We start from the raw sequence: 26,943 nt of genomic DNA, 5'->3' as shown, positions 1-26,943 counted from the left end.
AAAAGTCCATTCTTTTCTGTGTGGATTTAAATTGCCACGTTGAACACATATGCTATGTTCTTAATTCTTAAATATACTTATGTTTCTTTCTAGACTTTACACTCTAGTTCACTGATCTGGCAGCAACACAAAGTTGCTTGTTATAGTTTTTAGTGCATTTTAATATCTGGCAGAACAAGTTTCTCTCTATTGCTCCCAATTCTCTAGCCCCACACTTCCCCCTTCCCTTCATGTTTGCTTATCTCCCTTTAGAGCGGATACCTCCTGGCACACAGAGAACAAAGCAGAACATGAGGACAGACAACGATTATGGTTTTTAAAATGTGGGTTACAACCTAAAGGACTACGTTGCCATTTGCTGTTTGTGAGATCTTGGATATAAGTCAGTTAACCTCCCTGGTCTGTTTCTGCATCATGATTCAACAAAATAAGCACTAACATCACCTCCTGCTCCCTCTAACATGCACCTAACTCCGCTCTCCTCTGAGAGAGGGCGGTAGCCCAGTTTGCTGTGGGAGTGCCACAGCCAGGCTGCAGAAGACTCCGGAGAGAGGACAAGGCAGGCCCGAGGGCAACCACCCATCTCAAGTTTCCCTGCAGTTTGGCAACAGAAAGGAGCTCTTCTGTAGACCTTGCCCAGAAACACCTCTGCTCAGCAGCACTTCTCTGCCTCCTCACACTTCATTTCACTTGGGCTACGAAGTATTTCCTTCCCTGCATGTGGAACCCTGTGCTGGTCCCCACTAATCTCAATACTCCAAATTCTGGTCCCCTTCTCTCAGCCCTGGACACATGCAAACTGAATGATTTTGATCCTGGTAAAGGAAATGTTAAAGAGCAGCAGACCATCCAAGGAAGAGACCTAGGATGACAGAGCTATTGGCCTTTTTTCCCTTCACTTCTGTCGACTTCATAATTTTGCTAATTTTTCTGCTTTTTTCACTCTGCAAAGAACTAGGTTTCCACTCATTTCACTTAAAAAAAATGTTTAGCAAGAGCAAATTACAAAATGCTTATTGTAGAGAAGAAAACATGTCACCCACCAGAGAGAATGCTAACGGGCTGGGTGTATATGTACGTTTAAGTAATTTTTTTAATCAAAAAACAGATTAATTCAGTATATATACTTCTGCATCCTGCTTTTTCATTTGCTATTTATTTGGAGCTCCATCTTTAACTCTGAGTCTCCAATCACTAACGTGACCACCTGTTAGGCATTCAGGCAGACTCCAGAAGTCTGTGTGAGGAGAGATGCCTTCCCACCACCCCATCCCATTTCAGTAGGAGGTCAGTTACAGCCAAAATGTAGCTGCCCACAGCCGAAGTCCTCTCCTGCAGTGGTGCCCTGTGTGATGTGATGGGCTTCCCAGAAGCAGCAGAATTACCTGAGTTTTAGCTGTGATCGCACCTCTCCAAACTCCAGCTGGAGCAGTTCATTGTAACAGGCCATGGGGCTGGGGTTTTCTACATACCTCTACAAACAGAAAGGGGATTTTGTGGATAAACAAATGTGCACCTTTAAATTATTATAATATATATATAAATCATTCTTTTCAACAGACTTCTCCAACTTGGTAGCTGAAATCTAAAAAATAATTTATCTTTAGTGATGAACCAGAAATGAGAGATGAAAACATACTAGTATCAAATTTGCTTTTAAAAAACAGCACTTGCACAGATCTGAGAATATATTTAAAAAACCACTGAGTTGCACACTTTAAATGGCTGATTTGATCAACTATACCTCAATAAAGAAAAAAAGAGACAAGACAGACAGACAGAAAGAAAAACAGGCAAGGCATTTGCTGGAAAGAGAAAAAAATTAAATTAAAAAATTAATTTAAAAACTATAGAATAACCATTTAATGGAACAGCACACAGCTGTTAAAAAGAATGTGAATATGTACTTACATTGAATGATGTATGAGATATATTGTCACATGAAATGAAGTAGAAATGGAGAACTGTATTATAATTATTTTATATATATCTTTTATAAAAGTAATATTACATCAAGTTTAAAATAAATAGCTGAATTGCATGGTATGTGAATGGTATCTCAATAAAGTAGTAAATAAATGGAATTAGAAAAAAAATAGGGCTTAAGAATACTTTTCTTTTAGTGCCTTGAAGAGGATTTTTTGGTGTCTGTGTGTCACTGGCAGAGGCTAGAACATGCAGAAGGAAGAAATTTAATAACTAAAGTTCTATTTATATTAACTTTCAGAATTTATTCACTTATTCAAGGATAGCATATGTCCTCTTTCAAGTTGTGCAAGCTCACAGTAAGCAAAAATACGCTTATACATATCTGCGCAGCTGCATCTCCCAGAGGTAACTCCCACTCAGGCAACATTTTCCTATATTAACTTCAAAGGGCAGCTCAACTAAGCTGACAGAGGATTACCCTCCACAGCAGAGGTCCTGGCGGAGCCATGGCTTTGCCCAGTCTGTCTTATTGCTGTGGAATAACCTTTACATAATGGAAACATCCCAACAAAGCAAATAACATATTATGAGAAGCCTGAACCCATTCTACCACCAAATTATATATTTCACAAAGACATCTTAGAAGTCACTGTGCTCTGTCATATAGTTCCATTCAGATGTAAAAAAGACAAGACCTCTGCAGGCCACTACTATAAGCCAAAGCTAGGCCAATCTGGGACATGGGGCATGGGGCCCTTGTGGAGCTCCTTCTGTCACCAGTGAAGCTATCCCCCTGTCTGAACAGTGATCAGGGTCTTGTCTGTGTGTCAAGCAACCTGAAAAGCTAGCTCCGGGTTTATGCCTTAAAAGCTACATAATTCTCATCGAGGCCCTTAACCTTCCCGAGCCTGCTTCCTCACCTGCAAAACAAGACAATACTGCTCCCACCCACCCACCTTAGATGACCATTGCAACTCTAACTACAAACTGCTGCACAGACATAAAGCACGGCAACTGCCGTCCCCTGGAGGAAAGGCAAGGCCTGCTGGCCATGGGCACGATGGGCCCCTGCAGGGCAAAGCACAGTCCTTCTCACCCACAGAAGTCTGAGAGGTGACATGCCTACTAGTTCCCATCAATGGAGGGGAGGAGAGTGCTCCCTGCCATTCACTCCTCAGTCAGCTGTGACCCCACAGGAACACCCAAGAACACTGCCCATCTGCCCGGGCGCCCCCTGCTGACCCGGCAGGAATAGGGAGAAGAGGTTTCTGGGCAGTGTGTGCCCACTGCCAGCAGACAAGGGGTGAGGGACTTGAGATAGACGGGTCCCCAGTGTCCAAGGGCTTGCTTGGACTAACGTGCTCTGCAGGCAAGATCTTGGGACACGAAGACATGCATTATGTATAATGGCTCCCACACATGCAACCAGTTTTCACGGGGTGTGAATGTACATATTCAAACTTTTTTATCCCAAAGGTGGACATCAAGGTTAAAATGAGCACATGTGACTACAAGTACAGCATCTTGCTCCTGCTGTCTACCCCTCCCCGTCACTACCTCTGCTTTGTTCTTTACGTCTAAATATCCTATCTTTCCTGCCCTTCTCCAACTTTCACTCATGTCCCAAGGATTTCACAAGTCCAGAGATCTTCAGGAATCAGGCTGCCATTCCCTCTGCTTAAACAGCAGCTGGTCTCCTCTCTCCAGCCTATCAACCCATCCCACACAAGGGGTTGGGGCCACAAATTCTGCACACTCCTGAGCTGACTCAACCTCACTTTATCCACAGCACATTACACCCACCGACCTTGCTGGGCCCCACCTAGTGGTTCTTAACCCTTGGCTGCATATTAGAATTCTCTGCAACCTTAAAAAATAATACCAGTGGTGCAGGCCCCTCCCCACACCAAATGAAACAGGATCTCCACCAAAGCTTTACAGGGGGCTCTAATGCACAACCAGTATTGAGAGATACTAAACCTGAACCTTTGAGATTTTAGTTGGCAGATGCTCCAGTGCCAAAGAGGCAAGCAGGTCTCCATCCACTCTGAAAACCTGGGCAATGGCCAATCCATAAAATAGCGGACTGCTCCCTGAATCCCAAAGATCTCCCTGCAGTGATGGCTTTCAGCTCGAGGGCTGGGCTCAAGCCTGGGCGCCACTGTCTATCAGCCATGAGACTGGGGAGAATCACCTTCCCCCTAGGTCAGGATGCTCTGCTCTGTCACTATGCCCTCTGTCAACTCAGTATCCTTCTGTAACATGAAGGTGTGGGACTCTGCATGAGAAGATCAGTTAGCACGCATGGTCTCTGAGGACTGGTCACCCACATACAAAGTGGTGAGCCTGCTGCTACCTCCGTATTCCCTAAGTCATGGACCTCTAAAATTTTAAAGCTTCTGTGCTCCATAGGAAAATGTACCGAAACACAGTTCCAGCAAAGGCTTCAGGGGACATCTTGATTAAGTGGTACAGGTGAGAGGGGTGGGAGTGTGTGTGTGATGGTTATTTTTCAACTTTCAAGTTAGCTTCCTGATAACTCAATTATACTAAGAAAATACAAGGGCCATGGTTAACTAGACTTTCTACCAGGATACGCTTTCCAGTCCTTGCAGCTTGCTGATGGAATTTTTTGTGCAGAATTTCAAACACACAAATTTCCAACACTACGTCTACAAACCCCTACAAATAAAAAGCTTAATGACTTCCAAGGGCTGTAAGTAAGCAAACAACCCAAGGCAAGATGAATAATCTAGGCCCCAAGCTTCATTAGTTTCACTAGAAAGTAGAAGCATCTAAAGCCCTGGTTAAAAAGAACAGACAGTTTTGCAGCCTAAGAGTAATAATATAACGATCCTCCAAGTTACCTGGGGAAGTTTTTTTCCTCATGAGGATGCTTTCCCCAACAGCTTAGGGAGGGATGATCTAAAGATCCACTGGGAATAGGTGATCTACAGTTTCCAACCTGGGATTCTTAAAGGAATGCTCACCTCCATGCCGGCTGACTTGGTTGTTCCCACGCAAGTTAACATGGATGACTGGAGGTCAAGGAATGGGGACAGGAGCTGATACGTGTGTATGTTGTGGGGGGCGCCGGAAAAGGAGACCCACAAAGCTATATGTAATAATAAAAATCTAATGTGTGCTTTTATATAAAATTACGTGTGTATAAAACAAAATCCTAATCCACTTTATCTAATGTTGATATTGGAATTTCTGTGTTCCTTTCGTCTGCATGTACTGGCTACCTCTTTGTTCCTTTATTTATTATTATTTTTTTGTTCCTTTATCATTAGCCTTGTTTTATCACTGTCTTACAAAGTCATATAACTGAACTTCTGTAACCCAATCTAAATGGCTTATCCTTTTAATGGGAGAATTCAGCCCATTCCCATGCCCTTGATTTTACTCCTATCTTAGTGTTTATGACGGATTTCACACTGTTATTTCCTATTCCTTGGGTCTTCCTCCCCATAAACCTTGAAGACACCTGGGGTTTGCTCAGTCTAGAATTTAAACACTGAGCTGTCACTGGATGTTATATAATGTTATATAAGTATATACGAAGATAAGTATTCTACATTATATGCACGTATGCACACCTGGGTATGGACATACACCCTCATTTTTGAAAGTATTTATGCTAGGTATAACAGTTAAGGTTATTTTAACACACTGAAAATATTATTTCACTGTTTTCTATTTTCCATTTATTGCTGCTGAGAAGCCAGCTGTTAGTCTGCCATTCTTCTGAAAATAATTTTTTTCTCTGAGTTTAAGGTCTTCTCTTTGTTTTGTTTTTCCACTATGATGTGTCCTCTTTGTATTTACTCTAGTTTGGTATTTTGGAATCTGTGGACTATAGTCTTTCTTCAGTTCTGGAAAATTCTCTTCAAATATACTGCCTTTTTCTCTCTCCTGTCCTTCTGAAACTCCAGTTACATAAATGCTAACCCTACACACTGTATCCTCCACATTTCTAAACCTCTCTATTTTCTATTTTTGTATCCTTGTATCTTTGATAATTTCTTCTGATCTACTAAGTTTTTAAATTTTCAGTTATTATATGTGTATTTCTCAAAATTTAATTATGTTCTGCTTAAAATTTGCTGTGTCACTTTTTATAGTTTTCTATTCCTTGCAGATATTTCCAAGCTTGCCTTGTCTTTTATTTCTTGACATGTAATAAGTGTATTTGTTTTATAACTCAGACCTGAAAATTCTAATTTCTGAGGGGTGTGTGAGTCTGTTTCTGCTGTCTTCTTCCCCTCCTGCCAGTTCTTAGTTGCAAAGCCTTGCCTCCTATGGATTGGTTAATGCTGACTGAGTGCTACCTGCTGCCCTTGAAAGATTATTTGCAGAGTTTCTCTGAGGCCAAAGAAAGTGTCTTCCTCTGGCGAGAATTTGTATTTGCTTCCGTCAGATACCTGGGAGTGCTACCATCCAGAACTGCTGTAAACTAAACTCAAGGCTTGAGGTTTCTGGTCTACCTCATTGATACTAATTTGGGCTATAAATCTGCCCAACAATCTGCCGCATGTAAGCTCTTTCTATCATGATTCCCAAGGCTCACTGGTAACCAGCTGACCAAAGCCTTCAGGAGCCCTTTGGCTTAAGAGAAACCAACGGATTGGAACCAGGGGTGGAGAGAAAGGGAGCCATCTCAGGCTGGCCTTATTTCCAGAATCCTTGAACTGGCTTTAAGATGCATGTATACATATAAGCATTATGACAACACATCCTACTATGGTATAACTTTTAATGAGTAAGCCATTAAAGGAGATTTTACTACATTTAGATGACTTTAGTAGGCATAGTTTTGAGAGACTAAGAAAGCAAAAGTATTGTGGATTATTAGATTACCAGATTACAAAGTTAAGCCAAACTATAACACAGCACGAGGACAACAATTTTTCCCTTCAAATTAATTCAAAGCAACTACTGGGCTCTAAACTAAGATAAGGTCATTTCTCACGCTGAATTATACTTGCATAACAAAGATGTGGGTACATACCCTTGTAAAGCCAGCAGCAAGGAGGGACATTACGGATGATTCTTCTCTATCAGCCCTTCAAAAGAACACGATGAATGGTTAGAATAAGTTTTTATCAATTACATCTCACCTCTTTAACTATTCACTAATTTACATAATATCATTTGTCATACAATTGAGTACTTTTAGATGAGTTAGATTAATATACAAATCAAAAGTATAAAGTTGAAAATAGTTTTCTGCTTTAGTTTCATATTTGGCTTTTTGGTAGTATATATTAATGCTTGAAATACAGAGATTACACCAACAGTCAGAATGTAGTAGTGACAATATACCTATTTGAGGTGTAAAAATTTTAATTTAAACTAAATTATTTTTATTCTTTCCTTACCTCCAATTTTAAAATGAAATGTAAGTTTCCCCTAATTATGTTTAATTCAAATCCTCAGATATTTGAAGTTAGAAGTCCCTAAGAAATATGCCTGAAAAATAGTCATCCTTTAGGAATGAAATTCTCTCGTAGTCTGCCTATTTCTAAAGTGAAAGTCAGTCCAAAATCATAAAACCTAGTATGAGAGTAGAAACTCCTGCCATGAATTTAACTGGCAAAGTAAAAGAAAATAAGAAAAGAAATGAAAGCTTAAAGGAAAAAAGAAAAGCCAAACTAAATAAAAAGGGTGATACCTGTCACAGCCTGCAAGCTGTTATTCAGGCTTGTTAAGAGCAAGCATTACACTGACACTTGAATCTCAACATAAAAAAAGAAGAGGAAGAAGAAAGAAAGAAAAAGAAATCTTACCTGCGAACTACACCAATAATAACTGTGTTTTCTGAGAGTTTTGATGATCTGATAGACCTTTAAAAAAGAGTTTTTAAAATAAATTTAAAGCAATTCTTAAAAAAAATAAATACACAAAAAATTTTCGTAGAACAATTAAAGGTGGGGGAGGGGTAGAAGGGGGCGCAAAAGATCCCTTCATACTCTGGAGTCACCCTCTTGGCTACGTGATGTTTCTCTCTTCGGGGGACAAACTCCTAACCAGCATCCTTGGTAACCCTAACAACTACGGGGTGCGAAGACAACAGCTAGCCCAGGTGATGTGTCTTCCCATGGCTCTGGCCTTTGTTAACCTAAGCTGTTTCAGGTGGAGAATTTTCCCTACCTGGGGTTTATGTGAGAGGGGTTATTTGTCCCGTCCCACCAAAGGACAATGCAAGTTTACGTGTATTACACAAGCTATGGCTGCCATTATGGTGGGAGTGAAGAAGCCCAAGGGTCAGCTCTCCATTGCATTCTAAGCAGCACAAAGAAGAGTTTCTAGGTAGAATGCACATAAAAACAGTTACAATAAATATTCAAGCTAGGAAACGCAAGATAATCTTATCAGTTAGGAAGAGGAGGATCAATGCCTGACAGGAAAAATGAAGAATGAAAGACAGGTGGAGAAGAGTAGAAGACATTGCTCCACTGAAATTACCCAAGGACTACAGGGCTCCCCACAGGGAATGAATTCAATCCTCCCGGAGAAGCAGCTTCCCAGGAAGCCATGCGGAATGAAAATCCAGCCAAGAGATCAGAGATAAATGTGACAGGAGTGGAAAGAAAAGGAACTACTCCACTGGAGATATGCAACGGCTTCGACCCGTCCTGCTCTGGGGAAGAAAGCAGGACCTGCGGAGAAGGAGGACCAGGCCGCAGGAAGAGGGAGGAACTTGGCCCCTGGACTGAAAGGAAGAGGACTCACATGGGAGGGTGACTTCAGAAGGAGGAGAATGGAGTGGACCAGGCCCAGGCTGCCCCAGCCAAGTCAGAAGCACGCTGGCCTCCTGGAGACCGTGTCCAGGATGGGACAGAGAAGAGCTGAGACTGACTGCATGACTTCAGTTCTGTTAGTTCAAGAATCACTTGTGTCACTTCTGAATCACAGAACACAGAAAATGATTTGAGTGACTATTTCTCAATTCTCCCAAGGATGGTGCATAACATAACTGTTTCAGATGCATAAGAGAGAAGTCAATTCATCATCTACAATGGATGCGTCAGCTTTGGCAAAATTGCTCTGTAAAGGGCCAGACAGTAAATATTTCAGGCTCTTCAGGCCATACAGACTCTGTCACAACTACTCAATTCTGCCACTGTGGCCTGAAAGCAGCCAGAGACAATACATAAATGAATGGGCCTGACTGTGTTCCCCTTTGCCTACCCCTGCCTTAGGGCACTGGGGCCTAATTTTCTCATGGAACTCAGCTTGAGAAAGGCTTAGAGTCCAAAGGTAGACTAGATCTGGGGTAGGGAAGTAGCTCAGGGATGGAAAAGTAGCCCTCGGGACCAACCAGTCTCATGGGACAAGCGGCTCCCACCTCTCTCTCCCCCAACATATCCACCTCTCCCAGTGTCCACTCTACTCCTCCAGCTTCCATCTGCTTCTCCAGAGGGAGCCAACCTGAAGGGCACTCTGCATGGCTGTACTGGAGGAGCCCTCTCGACAGGCCGCTGCAGGGCTTGCTGACCATGTACCAATCCCTTGTCCAACCACAGTCTCCCTGCCTGAAGAGTAGCCATGCTCACCTTCCTGGAGGAGGAGCCACACAGGAAGGGCTGTTTAAGCTCGGTAGGGTGACTGACATGGCAGACACTCACACAGACAAGGCCAGTTCACTTTCCAAACCTGTTGGTTAGTACTCACCCTAGCACTAATCTTAGCTAAGGAAGGAAAGGCGTGGACTCACAAATGGTTATTCCCACGACTTCTCAGGACACTGTATTTGTTCTTATGTTTATATTTCTATCATATCACCAAGGTTTAGAGGGAGAAAAGGCAATTTAAGTGTGCAGCCAACCATCTCAAACCAGCTCTCATCTGTTTACAAGAAAAATAGAGATCTAAGTGGAATAATAGCAAGTGAGAAATCAGCAGATGATCTCAGTAATAGTTTTGGATACAGGGATGGGGGCACTGGGCTAAGGACAAAGTTTGGAAGGAAAGACCAGATTTCCTGGAGACAAGCTGATCCCTGCAAAGGAGGTCTAATGCTATATGAAAAGGCAAAGGTGTATTCTTAACTTTTTCCGATCTGCAAGAAGGCAGAACTGGCTAGGAAATAGTAAAGTCAGGAGTCTGGGTTGAAAAATAACACTCTTTACTTTAGAATTCATGAAAACTAAGAAAGAAGTGATACATCATCATCAAAATGCATACCCAGACACTAGGAAGGAAGATTCCAAGAGGTCAGAAAACAAGATGGGGCATGAGCCACAGCATGAGGTTCTGAAAGGCTGCACAAGCATGCTGGGAAGCTCTCAGAACCATGCTACGTGGGGTAATATTTGGATTTGACCTGATTATGCATAACAGAAAACTCCACAGAATAGTGGCTTAAATAGGACTTGTCACCCACATAAAAGAGGTGCAGAGGCAGGCAGCCCAAGGCTGCAAGGGCACTCCACAGCATCAGAGCCTGGCTCCTTCCATCCTATGGTTCTCTATTATGGTCTGTACGTGGTTTCTTCCTCATGGTCCAAGATAGGTGCTGAGCTCTAGCCATAATATCCACATTCCAGACAGCAAGAAGAGGGGTATGCACTCTCCCTTCAAGGACACTTTCCAGAAGACGCACATGTCACTTCCATCGGCCAGTTGCAAGAAAAGCTAGGGAATGCAGTATATTTTCTAGGTGGTGGTATTTGTAGCTAAACACCAGGAATTCTATTGTTAGAAAAAAGAGTAGAAATAGGTATTAGGGGGCAACTACCAGTCTCAAGATACACTAGGCAACTACAAATAATTCTGATGGTCTTCACCTACAACTGGAAAAAAGGCCACATTATGGAGGCTTACTTGTTCTTACAAGAACATAATAAAGCCCTTTAATGAGTTAAATTTTACAGGGGAGGGTATAGGTCAGTGGTAGAGTGTGTGTTTAGCGTGCACGAGGTCCTGGGTTCAATCCCCAGTACCTCCATTAAAAAAAAAAAGAACCTAATTACCTCTCCACTACAAAGAAATTAACACAACACTGTAAACCAACAGTACTTCAATTTAAAATTTCATTTAAAAAAATGAGTTAAATTTTACAAGAGCGCAACTCCATTACTTGTACTTTGCCACTGTTCCCTCTGCCATGTGGGATAAGTTTCAGGCTGAAAAGAATGGAATTTGCAACAGTAAAAAGGATCTGCAGACCAAGGTAAATTCAGATATTGTATGAAAGCATCCGGCACTCTGAGTTCAATCTTGCTTCTGCATTCAATATAGATTTTAATCCTGTTAATGCATTTTGGGTTTCTGTGAAGTGCTTTGTTTCCTCCATCTCCCTTTACAAAACGTTTCCTTTCATTCCAGAGCTCTGCTCCTGTTGCACAGAGAAATACATCTTCATTTCTTCTGAGTACACTAAGCACATGTCTTCTAAAAGGGTCTTCAGTTTCCTATAGAGAATAATTTTCTTCATCCGTAAGGCTGTTTTTCCCTCCTCCCATAATTTGGCAGCTTTTTACACGTCTCCATCTCTATGCTGTTTGCCCATCCTTCAACGGCAGTGACGTCAACCTGGCAAAGAGTCCTCAGCAGAGAGCGTCCAGGGAGTCTCCCTTGCACCCTTTTGCTAGATGGTCGGCATTAGCAGCCGTCCTCCTCTCAGGTCTGGGCTTGCAGGTCAGGTCAACAGGTGCAAGTTCATGCTCAGAGAGCACTGCCAGCAGGCATGCACAGGTCTGCTTCACAGAGCAGATTCCTGGTCTGCTCTCTCCCATTCTCTAGCTAAACCTGAGAACTGGTCCTGTCTGCTGTTTTGAAATTGCAATATGTGAAGGACTATTCTCAGGCTCCTATGCCTCTGCCTCTTCTTACAACACGGTAGGAAAAGCACATCTTCGTCCATCTCCGTCTGCTCCCTGTCTTGGGTTTCCTGGTAGATGTAGGAAGTAAGAGAAGGGGCAGCAGGGACAGCACGGGCTGGAGGCAGGCCCCTGGCCAGTGCACAGAAGTGCTGGTGCTGGGGTCTGGTCAGTGCAGCTCCAGCAAACTCGGCTCAGCAGGACACAGTGGGAGTGAAACAAAGCCTCTTCCTACTTCCTTCCTTCAGGGCTGCTGGTATTTCAGTTTCAGAGGCTGAAGTATGCAGAGGATGTCCCAGGAACAGGCTTCTTTGTAAGTCCCCACAGCACAAGAGGTACAGTGGGTATTCCTGTCCTTTTCGGTCTCCCAGCTTCTGACGTATCTACCATCTTATCTTTGGTTTATTAATTGCTGTGGTCAGTTTTTGTCTCTTTTATAACCTTCATGGGTTGTTTGATAGGAAGTTGGGAGGAGGCACTGATACCAGGTACCGCACAAGATGGCCCACAACAACCTCACAGCTGGCTGACTTGCTTGAGTACTTCTGTCTTCTGCTCCACTCTCCGGCTGGCAGCCAGAGGGATCTCCCATTACGCTCTGGATGCTCCCCTGCATAGAATACACCAAGGTCTCAAATGCCTACTGGGCAAAATCCGAAGCCTTTGGCTCAGCACACAATGCTTTTATGATCAGGCTCACGTCGGCTGCTCCAGCCCCACCCTGAGTCATGGCCCATACCTGCCTGATCCAGCAAGCCACTGACCACCAGGCAGAGGAGCCCTGGACACCTGCCTGTTGCTACACATGCTGCTTCCTCTACTCGGAATGTTTTCTCCACCTTCCTTCCTTTCAAAACTCCCACTCCTCCTTTGGGGCTCAACTTAAATATCCCCTGTGAAGCCCTCCTTGACATGGGCACCGGCAGTGCTTTGTATGTATCTCCTCTGTCGGCATTTATGACACTGGACTGAAATCGTTTGCTTGCCCTGTGAAGGTATTCCAAAAGGAAGATGAAGGGACAGAGCTCTGCCAGGGCTAAGGTCTCGTGAGCTAAGTGGAGAGCAGGCTCAGGAGGAAGAGCCTGGAAAGATTCCTTAAAAGGACAGTCCAGAGTGGGCAGGCACCTGTAAAGGGATGCTTTTAAGGGAGATAAACCAGGTAAGGGTGAGAATCAAGTTGAAACTGATGTAGGGAAAATAAATTAGGGTCCTCTCTTGCCTCTAGAAAACTCGCCACAAATGGCACAAGGACCTCCCAATCCCCCCAAATCCTCAGCTGACTAAGATAATGTGGTAGAACACAGCTAGTGAGAAAGACTTCAGATTCTTGGCCAGGACTGGGACACAGCCATCAGGAAAGGAGGATGGTGGGGAGTTGTGGTTATAGAGATCTGCTTTTGGCTGGCACAGGGGAGATGACTGCTCTGCTCACTCCTCACTCGTCCACCAAACTTATGCTTACAAGAGCTCCTGAATGAAAGAAGGCACTTAGAGCAGCCCCCTCGATGGGCTGGAATATGACACCACACTTTGTGAGGAGCCACCGACAGCAGTGAGGATGTGCTCCATCCTGAAAAGACCACTCCTGTCCTCAACTTTAGAAACCCGGGGGAGGGGATAAGAACGTTCTAGTGACCTGTGGGCCAAATACAACAAGGTTGGGCTCAACATGAAGAACTTCTGAAACTCAGAGCTTTCCCCTGGGAAACCCTAACCCCCAGCAGAGGCTGGACGGAAGGCGGTGGGGAAGAGGACATGCATACGTGACAGTATATGCTTCTCTAAAACTACATATTAAGCAACTCAGGTCACATTCCCTATTTTACAGTTGTATAAATTTTTAATTGACGTATCAATAAAATTTGGCTGAATGAATTAACCCTATTTGTTTAGAATATTCCCAAAATGTGTAACAATAGTACATTTTCCTCCCTCAAAAAGTGGAGCATAATTGTATGTTATGTGTATTTTACCACACACACAAAAAGTAGAGCATAACTACCATAACTTAACCTTTCTTTTATAACACAGGGTGATCTAGCAGCATCAGCTCTATAAGAATTGATTTCCATTGTCCAGCACATACCTGTGGCTAGGTTTGTACCTGGACAAGAAGCCAAGTTTTCCCCAGCACAGCATTTCACCCTCACTTCACCTTTTCTATCTGCGCTCTCTTTGGCGCTCCTTAGACACGTCTCCTGCCTCGCAACAGCGAACCAAGACTACAAGCACCACATAACTAAGATATTTTCTTCCCTTCCTCTGAGTGCTATCCATCAGATGTGAGAGATAGAAAGGATCTTGGAAACCAAGTGTTCCAAATTTACAGCTGAGAGAACACATCCTCAGAGAAAGCAGAGTTACCCAAAGGCAAGCAGCTGAGGCTCCTCTCCACCTGGGTCAGAGCTCTCTCCACATCTCTTGGGCCATGATCCCTCATGGACGTGCTGTCAGATAACACGTCAAACACATCCGGGCTGCAGTGACAATGGCTAACTACCACTAACCAGACAGGTATAGGAGAGGAACACACGCAGCATGGGAGGTGCTAGCTCAAGGCCGGGGGAAGCTCCACTGAAGGTGGCTCACACCCACATGAAAGCTACCTCGTTTGACTGCCTGAAAGGGGAACTCTCACTGCCAAGGAAACAAGCGCATGGAAGTAACCATGCACCTGCAAACAACCTCTTGACAGGATGTCATGTTCCTGTCAGCTCAGTTTATAACCCTTGTTTGGTTTTTAATCTTTTCTATCTCCTAAAAATCAAGATTTAAATGTCCCTAAAATTAATACATTATAAGATTTTATATTAAAATTATGATTTGTCTTTTCCAAAAGTTTTCTACTAGATATAGTTACTGTTTCATTTTGCCTTGCTTCCATCAGCAGCAAATGATTTTCTTTAAAAAATACTTTTCTTAGATTTATGTCTGCTACCCAGAATTCTCTCACAATATTGATAGCCTTCAAGTATTATAAACAAGGAATATTCACCTAACATTAGAAGACAATTTTAAAACTTTTTATAACTTTAAAAACATCTGGGAAATTACAATAATTCTTGTTGCAGTAATATACAGTGATAGTGTATTTAATTACATATTGGGTTTCATCCTTAATAATGGTCTTCATTCATATTTTCTTACTGTTTTAAGCAAAGCAAACAAAACAGAAGAGATAAGAAACACTCCTTGAAATAATGATATTCTAAATGTCTTGCTTATTTTACATGCATGGAAAGCAACTTAAGACTCTGAACTTGACTTAATGTATATCTGGGCTGCATTTATGTCATAAATGCCCATGGGACTGTTGAGGCCTGAGTCTCAGGCTTACCTGCATAGCGCCTCTGCATCCAGCTGCCGGGGATTTCTGTGGTCTATGATAATGATGTCATGATGTTTGTCCAGGAAACAGCCAAGGACAGTCTGAGCCTCCTTGGTAACTGTACACTTAAACCCTGCTTTTTCACATGCCCTACAGAATCCATTACACTGGTTATCTTCTTTGGTAAACACTAAAAGTACCTGAATGAAAAAAGCACGAACACTTTTTTAAAAAAAAAGATGTTGTTAGAATTATTTCTTAACAAGAAAACTCCCAAGTGTTTTCCAGGCACGTACACAGATGTGAACATTACAATCTGCTGAATAAATCCTTTTCCCACACATAACTCAGGGCCGTTAGCACTCAGCTCCCTGAAGTGCTATTTTATCTATTCTTCATGTGGGAGTCAAAGTGCATGGATCATATATTTACTTCAATAAGCCCACTTAAATAACTCACCAGAGACTTGACTAAGGATTTTATCTTAAAACTAAATCATTTAAAACATACAAATATTTATCTTAGTTAGCAGTAAGTTAACTAGGTACTTCCTAAGATGGCAAACACTAATATTCCAATCAAACTCCTATAATACTGAATACTTTAAATAATGCATTTAAATGTTCTGACTCAAGACTTTACGTAATTCCTCCAAGTTAAAAAAAATTACTTTGATTATAAGAGATTTATTTTTTAAACTGTTTTATTTATTTTCTTGGGGGGGAGGTAATTAAGTTTGCATATTTGGTTTTGAAAGGGGTACTGGGGATTGAACCCAGGACCTTGTGTATGCCAAGCACGCACTCTACCACTTGAGCTACACACTCCCACAAGAGAGATTTAAAGTACACCAAAATGTTATACTTCAAAACCTGCCCGTTAAGTGCCTGGCCCCGATAAAGTGGGTCCCGAATCTGCCGCCTCTCCCCTCCCAGCCAGGCCCCCCACACCTAATCTGGTTCAGGAGTGCACCCGCTCCATCTCTTCAGACCCAGACTGACTAACAGGGGCAACAGTGGTACTGTCCAGGTGGGAGACTACAAAGCTGACGGAAACCATTTCTCCAAGACTCAGTTCCTTTAAGCTTACCCAGGGGCACGGACAACACAAATGCAAAAATCTAAGAGAACGCATTTCTGCCAGTCCTCTTCACACTTTTTAAAATGTAATAGCCAGCGTGCATTTGTGTAAAGGAAGCATCAAATAACTTTGGAGCTAAATTTCAATTGGTTACTTTGTCTAATATTTTGGATTACACAATTCATAGATATTTTCTCTCTGCTAGAGCTGATTCAGTAACATACAGCGCTTTTACTTTTTATATTGAAAATTTCAAACCTACAGAAAAGTTGTGAATGTGAATGAACGCTAGTATACTCTGCCGGTTTCATTAATTGTTAACATTTTGCCACCTTTGCTTTCTCTTTCTACACACACACACACACACACAAATTATACATGTTATCTTAATGCTGAACCTTTTGAAGTAGGTTGCAGACATTTCTTCATCTTTAACTATCTCAATGTGTATTTCTAAGAGAAGCATATTCTCTCATAACTATAGTACTGTTATCAAGCTCAGGAAATTGAACATTGATCCAATATTCTACCTAAAAGATTATTTTCAGTGTGTAACTTTAGAGATTCTCCCTTCCTCTCTTTCAAGAAAACCAACATGAAAATTACAGCATGGTATATTACCTGGAGTTGATCTGGATGAAATCTCATGGGGCCAAATTGCACGCCAGCTACTGATACCTGTAAGAAAAAGATCTGCTTAAAAATAAGAAGAAAAAAAAAGAGATAAACTTGCCTAGATTTTTCTCTCTCTACTCAGTGCCACAGATGAAAGTAAAATTTCTACTTCAGAGAAAAATGACAAACACTTAGTAGACAGAGGAATCCCAGGCATCCCCTTATAAACCCCAAGAAAGGTGGAGAGCAGGGAAGGAAAAATAAAATTAGTCTGATCCCAGCTTTTCTTTTCCTAGTTGTGTGTGACTTTAAGTGAATTACTCAACTTCTCTCAGCCTCAATTTCTCATTTGTTACAAAGATCAAATGAAATTACAATAATAAAGACCCTCCAAAGATTAGACACTGAATGAACATTGGTTCCTTCCACATTTACTCCCATCTTTCCCCTGACGGACAATGAAATCTTACATCTAAAATGCACATAAATAATGAAATCCAGCAATCAGAATCATGGGATGTCAGAGCCAAAGAAACCTTACTGAGAAACAGTTGACACTTTCATTTTATAGAGGAGCACAGTGCTTATTCAAAAATGCTCATCTATTTGAGAACGTAACACCAAGACACAAAGATAAATACAATGTCATAACCAAACCCCAATGAGTAATAAGCATCATAGCACCAATGGAGAGCTTAGCATATACTGGGCTGAACATACGTAATCTCACTGAATCTTCACAACAGCGTGAGAGTTTACAGTTGGAAACCTGAGGTTCCAAGTACGTTAAGGCCACACAGCAGCAAGCGGCAGCTGGGATTCCACCGACCTGTCTGTTTAGTTCTATAACCTGTGCTGCAAACCCAGGGCCACTGGAAGATTTGGGCAGTCTGTGCACTGCACAAAGGAGCACAAGGGAGGGAGAAGGTAGGGCTGAAATCCAGCCGTGAACTCTGGCCCTGGGTTGCTATCCCGAAGAAAAGACACGTTTTTTGCAAATTTTCCAGAAACACTGTATGAAGGGACCCCTCCCCTACTCCAGGCCTCTGGGTGATGGTATGAGTCCATACCTCGGACACAGCAGCAGCAGAACCCATAAGATACCTCCTGGCTGCCCACCTCCCATCTCTCCCTCAAGCAGTGCTCTCTCCTACAGTAAATACATGTAACAAAACCCGCTTAGAGATGGAGGAAGTCCAGGTATATTTTTAACTGCTAAACTGATGTCCACTAATAATGGGACACCGGCTCAGTTTCTGATTTGCTTTGTAGTAATTTCATCTCTCCAAAGGTGTAAGAATGAGGGTCGCTACCACTCTAGACCTAAGACTGGGGAGGAGGACTCTGTGGCGGGGCGGCGGGGTGGGTAGACAGACACCCCACGGCACCATCCAGCCTCCTGACCTGGTAGCTGCAGGCCAGCCTCATGTCAATAGGCACAGCTGGATGCCAAAGCCGGAATTTCTGAGAGAAGATGATCCAGGAGGGCCAGGAGAGTCTTAAAAGAGAAAGATCTGCTCTATATAATCACCCCCCACAGCTCAGAGAGAAGGCAAGCAAGAGGCACCGAGAGAGACCAATCTGAACAATGAGTTTTTTGTTGGTTTTTATGAACAAAGTTTAAAGAAATGAATGAATAAAAGAACAAGAAACGATATAGGCCTACTGCCTGGAGAAGTCAGAACTACTCAGAAAAAAGAAAGAAAAGGAAGAAAATGACAGGAAAAAGAAAAAGAAGGAAAATTATTTTGCTGATTTTCTAGAGTACTGGGGGTAGAGGGGGTGCTTTCATAAGAGAAAGCAAAAACCCATCAACAGGAGGGATGTGCCGCTGCTCAGGATAAAGTGGTATAGACAGCGGTCCTCTGTGTGAACCGGGATCTGCAGCCTCTCAGAGGGCGCTCATGAAATTTGCTACAAAGGATCAGTTAGAACATAAAAAAATAAAGTCTGAAAAGAGAGAAAGAAAATATTCACAAATAGCATAAAAACATACGATATACTAGGTCACAGAGAAAACCTTAAAACATATTCCTACAAATAAGACTTGGACAGTTTTCATTTTCAACCGTAATGCAATCAAACCAAAATTTAGAACATGCGTTAACAATACTCCCTTACCCGGAAAATTTTAAAATATTAACTCATGTAATTTCTGAATCAGAGAGGGAAATGTAAACTACACCTACAGATTACTTGGAAAATAATAGAAATGAGAAAATAATGTAATAAACCCTGCAGGATACTAGTAAATTTTACTTAGGGGTAAAATTCAGTCTTAAATCTTTTTTGTCGTGAAAGAAGAATTAAGTAAACAGATTAAGCTTTCAAATCCCTAAATTTGCGAAAGTAAACAGTACAAACTTAAGGAAACCAGGAGAAGAAAAATAAGTTAAAGGTAATAATTAATAAAATTTTAAAATGTTAATAACTGGCTTGATTTTTAAAAATACATTTATGTATTCATAGTGTTGGTCATAAGCTGAGGGACAAGATGAAGGCATGGGTAGCTAAGGGCAGGAGTCTCATCCCTCTGGGGAAAACAAGACCGAGCACATGTTGCACACCAAAGGTGGGTGAAGTAACTTTTACAAAGGACAGCATAACTTTTTATGATCTCAACTTATAAAAATAATTCACCACTACATTGATTTTAAGAAATAAAAGAAGCTATAGATTAATTTTTTTAAAGATCATGGATTTTGCCTCAATATAATTTTAGCAGTATCATATAAAAACCCTAATGTTTCAGCAATTCTATTTTACCACTGAACACCTACTTTATTTACTTAACTAGATTGCATTTTAACCTTACATCCTGTCTACGGGGTATATCCGGCTCTCAGGACCTCTGTCGAGCAGTGTCCCAGCAGAGCCGGACAACTACTTACCACTGCCCCCCCAAAATAACCACCACCAGGAAATCTGATGACATTACTCAGTGAGCAGACGTCAGCAGTGGGCCCTCAAAGAGTAAACAACTTCCCAACTGCTCTGGATAAGGGCATCGGAACTTCTAGAATTCTTATATTCGCCCTTTTTGTGTGTGTGAAAATCAGAATCAAGCTGATCTAATGCTTCAGGCCATAGCCGTTTTGATAATTATTTATTTTTCACATTAATATTTAAGAAAGGAATAGTCATTTTCAAATCAATTTTAGTAACACAGCTTTCAGCTTCAAAAGCAATAGATATTTCTAGGTAATATAGAAACAACAGTATATTTTTGAGCTGATGGTAGTAACTATACAAGTTGTTGAGTCTTTTGGTTTTTTAAATATTTACATATTTATTAAGACTTACTGTTAAAAAAAGATTGTTATATTGGGATATCAGATAAGGATGATCTCTGTTTGTATTTTAATATTTTAAAGTATTTTTATAAATATGGCTGGTAGAAATATGAAATAAATTATTATTCGACACTTGGATGAACCACCTATCAGATTTCTCTCGTTTGCCTAACTGACAAACATCATGACACTAGAGGGCAAAGTTACTATGCCATAAATCTTGATCACCGGTGGAGGTAGGAGAGGAAAGATAAATAACCTGTCTAAAAATTCTACTCTCCTGAACATCCCTCTATCCCTTGCCTGCTTTTTTTTCTGTAGCTTTAGTCATCATTGCCACATGACTTATTTTATTATTTATTTTATTAATTAAGGAGTGTCTCTCCCACAAGAATGTTCTATGAAGACAGGGATTTATCTGCTCTATTCACTCTTGTATTTCCAATACAACTATGCCTGGCACATGGTAGACATTCAAAAAATCTTTCTGAATGAATGTTTACTCAACAGCTAACCTTTCTGAACCAATCATTTACCTAGAAATCATACTCATACCAACTTGTACATATTCATGTGCATGTAATACAGCACTTTGTTTTCAGAGTATTTTCATATATATTTTATTTTATAAAGGAACACAAAAGAAGGAAGGAATCTTAGGAAAAGCCGAAGCCTCAGGAACCACAAAAGAATCATGTGATCTAGCTCTCTTTCCCACATCCCCTTTATTAGAAACATAAAGTTATGCTGGGATCATTTTATATTAATTGTTTACAAGCCTAGGAACTATAGTAAAGACATAAATCAGATTTTGTCCACACCACCCCTCCAGGCTTCCCCTGCACAGCCAGTGGCCATCTTGTCTCTCTGGAAAAAGAGTGACAAGAGTCAGGAGACACCAGTTCTTAGGTGGGAAGAGTCAAAATTAATCCGGACATTTGTGGACCACCTACTTACTATGCTATAAGCCAAGCACAGAGCTAGGTACTAGGAGTGCAAAGACCAAATGCCTACCCTGTCCTTGAGTAGTAGAAGGGGAAGATATAAATGATGACAACATGGTTCAGTTATAATAGAGAAAGAAGGTGTCTACTATGTACTAAATACTTTGCTTCCAATCCTATTTAAATCCAATTTAGTCCTTACCTTATGAATAAGGTAAGTTCATTAACCCCATTTTTTGATGACCAAACTGAAGCTCAGAGCAGGATGGTTAAACAGCTGGTAAGTGGCAAAGGTGGGAGCTGGACTCAATTCATGGGAACTTAATTCCCATGGTCTTTTCATGCTACATTGGGAAAGGCCTAAAATCACCTGACCCTAACCTGTAGCTAGCTGAAATAAGACCAAGAACCTGAAAGCCTCATTCATCCATTTGACAAATCTTTGTTGAACACCCACTATGTGTTAAATGGTTTCCTAGGTACTGAGCATTCATGAGAACAAGAAAGAAAATATCTCGACATAACAGGGAAGGATTTGGTGGCGAGTAACCTGGGTTGCTATTCTGAATCAGAGTCAAGGAAGGCCCCTCCAAGGTGGCATTTCAGAAGGCAAGATCCGAATGACAAGGAGCCAGCCATGCCAGGAATGGAGGAGGAAGCAGAAGGAAGGCTGGTGCCCAGGACCCAGGGTGGGAACAGGGGAAAACTTAAGGAAAGGAAGGGGAAGAGTGTAGAGATGAGCTCATGGCTAGGCAGGAGCTGTAAGATGCAGAGCTTTCTGAGCCAGGACAAGAAACTTCGGTTTTATTCTAAATTTCATGAAAAGCCACTAGAGAGTTCTACACAAGAGAATGGTAAGATCTGTTTTTTTATTTTTTAGAAAGATCCCTTTGGCTACCTGTGGAGAATAGATAGTGGAGGGGTGAGTGTGGAGGCCGAGGCAGTAAGGAAGCTTCTGTAGTAGTCCAAGTGGGAGGGGATGGTAGCTTGGCCTAGCAGTTGCCATGGAGATGAGTAGATGAATCTGGGTGTGTGCTTTGGAGATAGAGTGATCAGGACTTGCTGATGTATAGGGCACAATCAAATTCACTGATTCCAAGACCAGAGTTCTGATGTCTGACCTGCAGTTTCATATCAGTGTTGTGTGGAAATTTGGGGTTCTGCAAGGCATCCTGATAGAAGCTGATGTGGGTCTGCTTGGTCCTTTCCAGATCTACCCACAAGATGGCACCAAGATCTACCCCGAGGCAAAGCTCCTTCCCCTGGTCTTCCCAGAGCAAACATCCTACAACCAGTATTCCTGAGATGGGACAGATAAATAGAGGTTTGAATTATGACCCCTTTCCCCTAAAAACCTGAGTAACGAGTAACAGATATGCAGCTCTTTGCATGGTGCCTGGCACACAAATCAAGTCTAGCCATTACCACAAGTGAAAGGCGACACATAAGTGTTCACAATGCCCCTGGTTTGGTTCTAGAGCAACGAAGAAATCCTGACTAGGTGTGGGAGCTAAACACGTAGGTTTGGCAGAAAGTGGGTTTCCATTCTGAAAGCTATTTCAAAAAGTCAGCCACAAAAAGTCAAACTACTCATTCCAACCTCCTTTCTGTGTTAAACCATCAGACCTTCCAAATGCAGTCCTCAACCTGATGTGCTACTGTTTAAACCATCTCTCAGTCCTCTCTTAAGAGGGCTACGCAAGGATTCTCAGTAATTGGACTACACTGCTTTTTAAATAAGTAATGCTGGTTTCTTTAAAGTTTCTCTTTGGAATATTTTTTCACTACTAACAATGTCTAAGTCTAAACTTCAAATAACCAGCTCAGAAAAATCAAGGAGGAAGTCATTTTCTTGTGTCCCAAAGAAAACTTAAGGTTTCAGAGGAGAAACCACAGGGAAGGGATGGAAGTAACAAAATCAACAGAGTGTGAAGAACCCCTGGGGCAGATGAAGGCCTTAGGTCAAGGATCGGGGGGTTAGGGATGAGGGGACAGAAGGGAGAATGGCTGGAGCCCTGGCCCCAAGCCTCGGACGCTGCAGCTGGATACTGCTACCCTGCTTCCCCTTCATTACAAATAGCAGCAACAGCCCAGGCCACAAGTTTCTTTCCCAGGGAGACTGTCTTCTCCCAGGACCGCTTTTTCCTAAGGGTTTCGAGGTAAAATCTTGACCAGACGCTGTCTGATATTTACAGAGAAAAAAAAATGTACATTTATGACTTCCAAACTAAATACATTTTACGACTTTTTTTTTTCAGAATAGTTTTAGGTTTACAACAAAATTGGGAGGGAGGTACAGAGATTTCCCTTATAACCCCACGCCCCACACATGCACAGCCTCCCCGTCATTAACATCACTCACCAGAATAGTACATTTTTTACCAAATGACACATCATAATCACCCCAAATTAGTATTTTATTTTACAATTCACTCTTGGTGTTATACATTCTATGAGTCTGGACAAATGTATAGTGATGTATATCCGTCATTATAATATCATATAGAGTATTTTCATTGCTCTACAAATCCTCTGTACTCTGCCTATTCATCTCTCCCCACTCCCACCACTGGCAACTATTTATCGTTTTATTGCTGTCACAGTTTTACCTTTTCTAGACTGTCATATAGTTGGAATCACACATGTATGCAGCCTTTTCAGATTGCCTTCTTTCACTTAGTAATATGCATCTGAGGCTCCTCCATGTCTTTTTTGTGGCATATCTCATTTCTTTTTAGTGCTGAATAATATTCCATTGTCTAGATGTACCATAATTTATCCATTCACCTACTGAGGGACATCTTGGTTGCTTCTAAGTTTTGACACTTATGAAGATGCTATAAACATCCTTGTGCAGGTTTTTGTGTGGATATAAGTTTGCAACTCCTTTGGGTAAATGCCAAGGAGACCAATTGCTAGATCATATGGTAAGAGTATGTGTAGTTTAGTAAGAAACTGCCAAACTGTCCTCAAAGTGGCTATGCCACTCTACATGTCCCCTGCCATTGTTTGCATATCCCCCTGTTGCTCCACATCCTCTCCAGCATTTGGTGGTGTCAGTGTTCCAGATTTTTGTCATTTAAATAGGTGTGAAGTAGAAACTTACTGTTATTCTAATTTGCATGTCCCTGATGATATATGGTATGGAGCATATTTTCATATGCTTTTCTGCCATCTGTATGTCTTCTTTGGTGAAGTGTCTGTTAAGGTCTTTGGTCCATTTTTAAATCAGATTGTTTTCTAATTGTTGAGTTTTTAAGAGTTCTTTATATATTTTGGACAACAGTTATTTATAGGATGTGTCTTTCGCAAATATTTTCTCCTAGTCTATGGTGTGTCTTCTAATTCTTTTGATAGTGTCTTTCACAGAGCAGAAGTTTTTAATTTTAATGAAGTCCAGCTTATCAATTATTTCTTTCATGGATTACATCTTTGGTGTTGTATCTAAAAAAGAATCACATGGAAATGTTAGCTATCTTAATCCAGCACCTTAGATCGCTTGTCCACACTACCACTTCTGAAATGTTAGCTACCTTGACTGTGGTTGTGGTTTCATTGGTGTACATACATCTGTCAAAATTCAACAAATTGTACATTTGATATATGTGTAGTTTACTGTACAGGAATCATACCACAATAAAGGTATTAAAAATAAAATAAAATAAAATAAAATAAAATAAAATAAAATAAAATAAAATAAAATAAAATAAAATAAAATAAAATAAAAAAGCATCATTATAACCAAGGTCATCTAGGTCTTCTCCTGTGTTATCTTCTAGGAGTTTTACAGTTTTGCATTTTCTTTGAGGCCCTCTGATCTACCATGAGTTAATTTTGGTGTGACATCTGTATCTAAATTCATTATTCTGCATGTGGATGTCCAGTTGTTCCAGCACCATTTGTTGAAGAGACTATCTTTGCTCCATTGTATTGCCTTTGCTCCTCTGTCAAAGATCAGTTGACTATTTGTGGATGTCTATTTCTGGGCTTCCAACTTTGTTCTTTAATATTGGTTAGCTATTCTGGGGTTTTTTGGCTCTCTATGTAAATGTTAGAAACTTGCTGGGATTTTAATTGGGATTGCATTGAATCTATAGGTCAAGTTGGGAAAAACTGACTTCTTGACAATATTGAGCCTTCCTACCCATAAACACGGAATCTCTCTCCATTTACTTGGTGGTTCTTTGATTTTGTTCAGAGTTTTGTAGTTTTCCTCATATAAATCTTGTATATATTTCGTGAGATTTATATCTAAGTTTTCATTTGTTTTTTTCGGGGGGGTGCTAATGTAAATGGTACTGTGTTTTTAATTTCAAATTTCACTTGTTCATTGTTAGTATATAGGAAAGAAATTGACTTTTGTATAATAACTTTGTATCCTGCAACCTTGCTATAATCACTTATTAGTTCCAGGAGTTTTCCTGTCTAATGTTTTGGATTTTCTACATAGACAATCATGTCATCTGTGAACAAAGACTGTTTTAAGTTTTCCTGACCAAACTATAAAACTTTTATTTCCTTTTCTTGCCTTCCTGAATTAGCAAGGACTTCCAGTATGATGCTGAAAAGGAATGGTAAGAGGGGACATCATTACCCTGTACCTGATCTTAATAGGAAAGCTTCAAGTTTCTCACCATTAAGTGTGATGTTAGCTGTAGGTCTTCTGTAAATACTCTTTATCAAGTTGAGGAAGTTTTCCTCTATTCCTAGTTTACTAAGCATTTTTATCATGAATGGGTTTTGGGTTTTGGATTTTGTCAAATGTTTTTTCTCCATCTACTGATATGATCATTAATTTTTCTTTTTTAATCTGTTGATGTGATGGATTACAATAATTGATTTTCTGATATAGAATTAGCCTTGCTTACCTGGGTTTTTACACCTTTTATATTTGAATTGCTAATATTTTGTTGAACATTTTTGCATCTCTGTTCATGAGAGATATTGGTCTATAGTTTTCTTGTAATGTCTTTGTCTGGTTTTGGCATTAAGGAGATGCTGGCTTCAGAGAATGAGTTATCTTCTGGAAGAGATTGTAGAGGATTGGTATAATTTCTTCTGTAAATGTTTAGTAGAATTCACCAGTGAAACCACATGGGTGCTTTCTATTTTGGATGGTTATGAATTACTGACTCAATTTCTTCAATAGATATAGGCCTATTCAGATCATCTATTTCTTCTCATGAGAGTTTTGGCAGATACTGTCTTTCAAGGAATTGGTCCTTTCCATCTATGTTATCTGATTTGTGGGCATAGAGCTGTTCACAGTATTCTTTTGATTTCCATGGGATCTGCAGTGATGTCTCCTCTTTAATTTCTGATATTAGTAATTTGTGTCTTCTCTCTTTTTTAGTTAGTCTTCCATAGAGGTGTCTAGAGTCTATTAATCTTTTCAAAGAACTAGCTTTTGGCTTCATGGACTTTCCTTACTGATTTCCTATTGTCAATTTCATTGATTTCTGCTCTAATTATTATTTCATTTCTTCTGCTTACTTTGGATTTAATTTTTTCTTCAAGTTTCCTAAATTGAAAACTTAGATGCTGATTTTAGATCTTTCTCTATCCATTTTAATTTTAATGTATATGTGTCTTTATATTTAAAGTAGATTTGTTGTAGACATTTTTTTCCCCTGCTATTTACTGTGGGATTTTGGTCAAACTCCTGAAGTTAAATCTCACAATGTTGTGCCATCCCTTCTCTCCTCCCCGATACCAATGCAACAGTTTCTCTGGAGATTTTAACTCTGAGTTGTCTGCCAGCAATTCATCAGTCACAGTTCAGGTTTTCCTACCCAGGCACTGGTTGGGAACCAATTGCTAAGGTTAAACCAAAGCTGCCTATACTTGCATACTATACGACTCAGAAGTGAGAATTCTGAGTCTATTCACAAAGATCTTTGTCCAGGGTTATGTGTAGCAGCAGG

The 26,943-nt window shown here is 40.9% G+C and overlaps 1 protein-coding gene across 3 annotated transcripts in view; it reads right to left on the bottom strand.

Moving 5' to 3' along the window:
* Positions 1-26,943, bottom strand: part of PDE8A (phosphodiesterase 8A) — a 117,138-nt gene that overhangs the window by 36,988 nt on the left and 53,207 nt on the right. For all 3 annotated transcript variants that reach the window (XM_010986799.3, XM_031440630.2, XM_031440631.2), the window contains exons 2-6: positions 16,789-16,845; positions 15,097-15,287; positions 7,722-7,778; positions 6,944-6,998; positions 1,386-1,474 (exon numbers count right to left, since the gene is read on the bottom strand). In XM_010986799.3, coding sequence (XP_010985101.3) covers positions 1,386-1,474; positions 6,944-6,998; positions 7,722-7,778; positions 15,097-15,287; positions 16,789-16,815 — 419 coding nt within the window. In that variant the 5' untranslated portion in view covers positions 16,816-16,845. The remainder of the gene's footprint in view (positions 1-1,385; positions 1,475-6,943; positions 6,999-7,721; positions 7,779-15,096; positions 15,288-16,788; positions 16,846-26,943) is intronic.

This window comes from Camelus dromedarius, chromosome 29 (genome assembly GCF_036321535.1).
Source record: "Camelus dromedarius isolate mCamDro1 chromosome 29, mCamDro1.pat, whole genome shotgun sequence".
Taxonomy (NCBI): domain Eukaryota; kingdom Metazoa; phylum Chordata; class Mammalia; order Artiodactyla; family Camelidae; genus Camelus; species Camelus dromedarius.
Note: the sequence above shows the minus strand (reverse complement) of the source record. Positions and strands in the feature narration are given on the sequence as shown.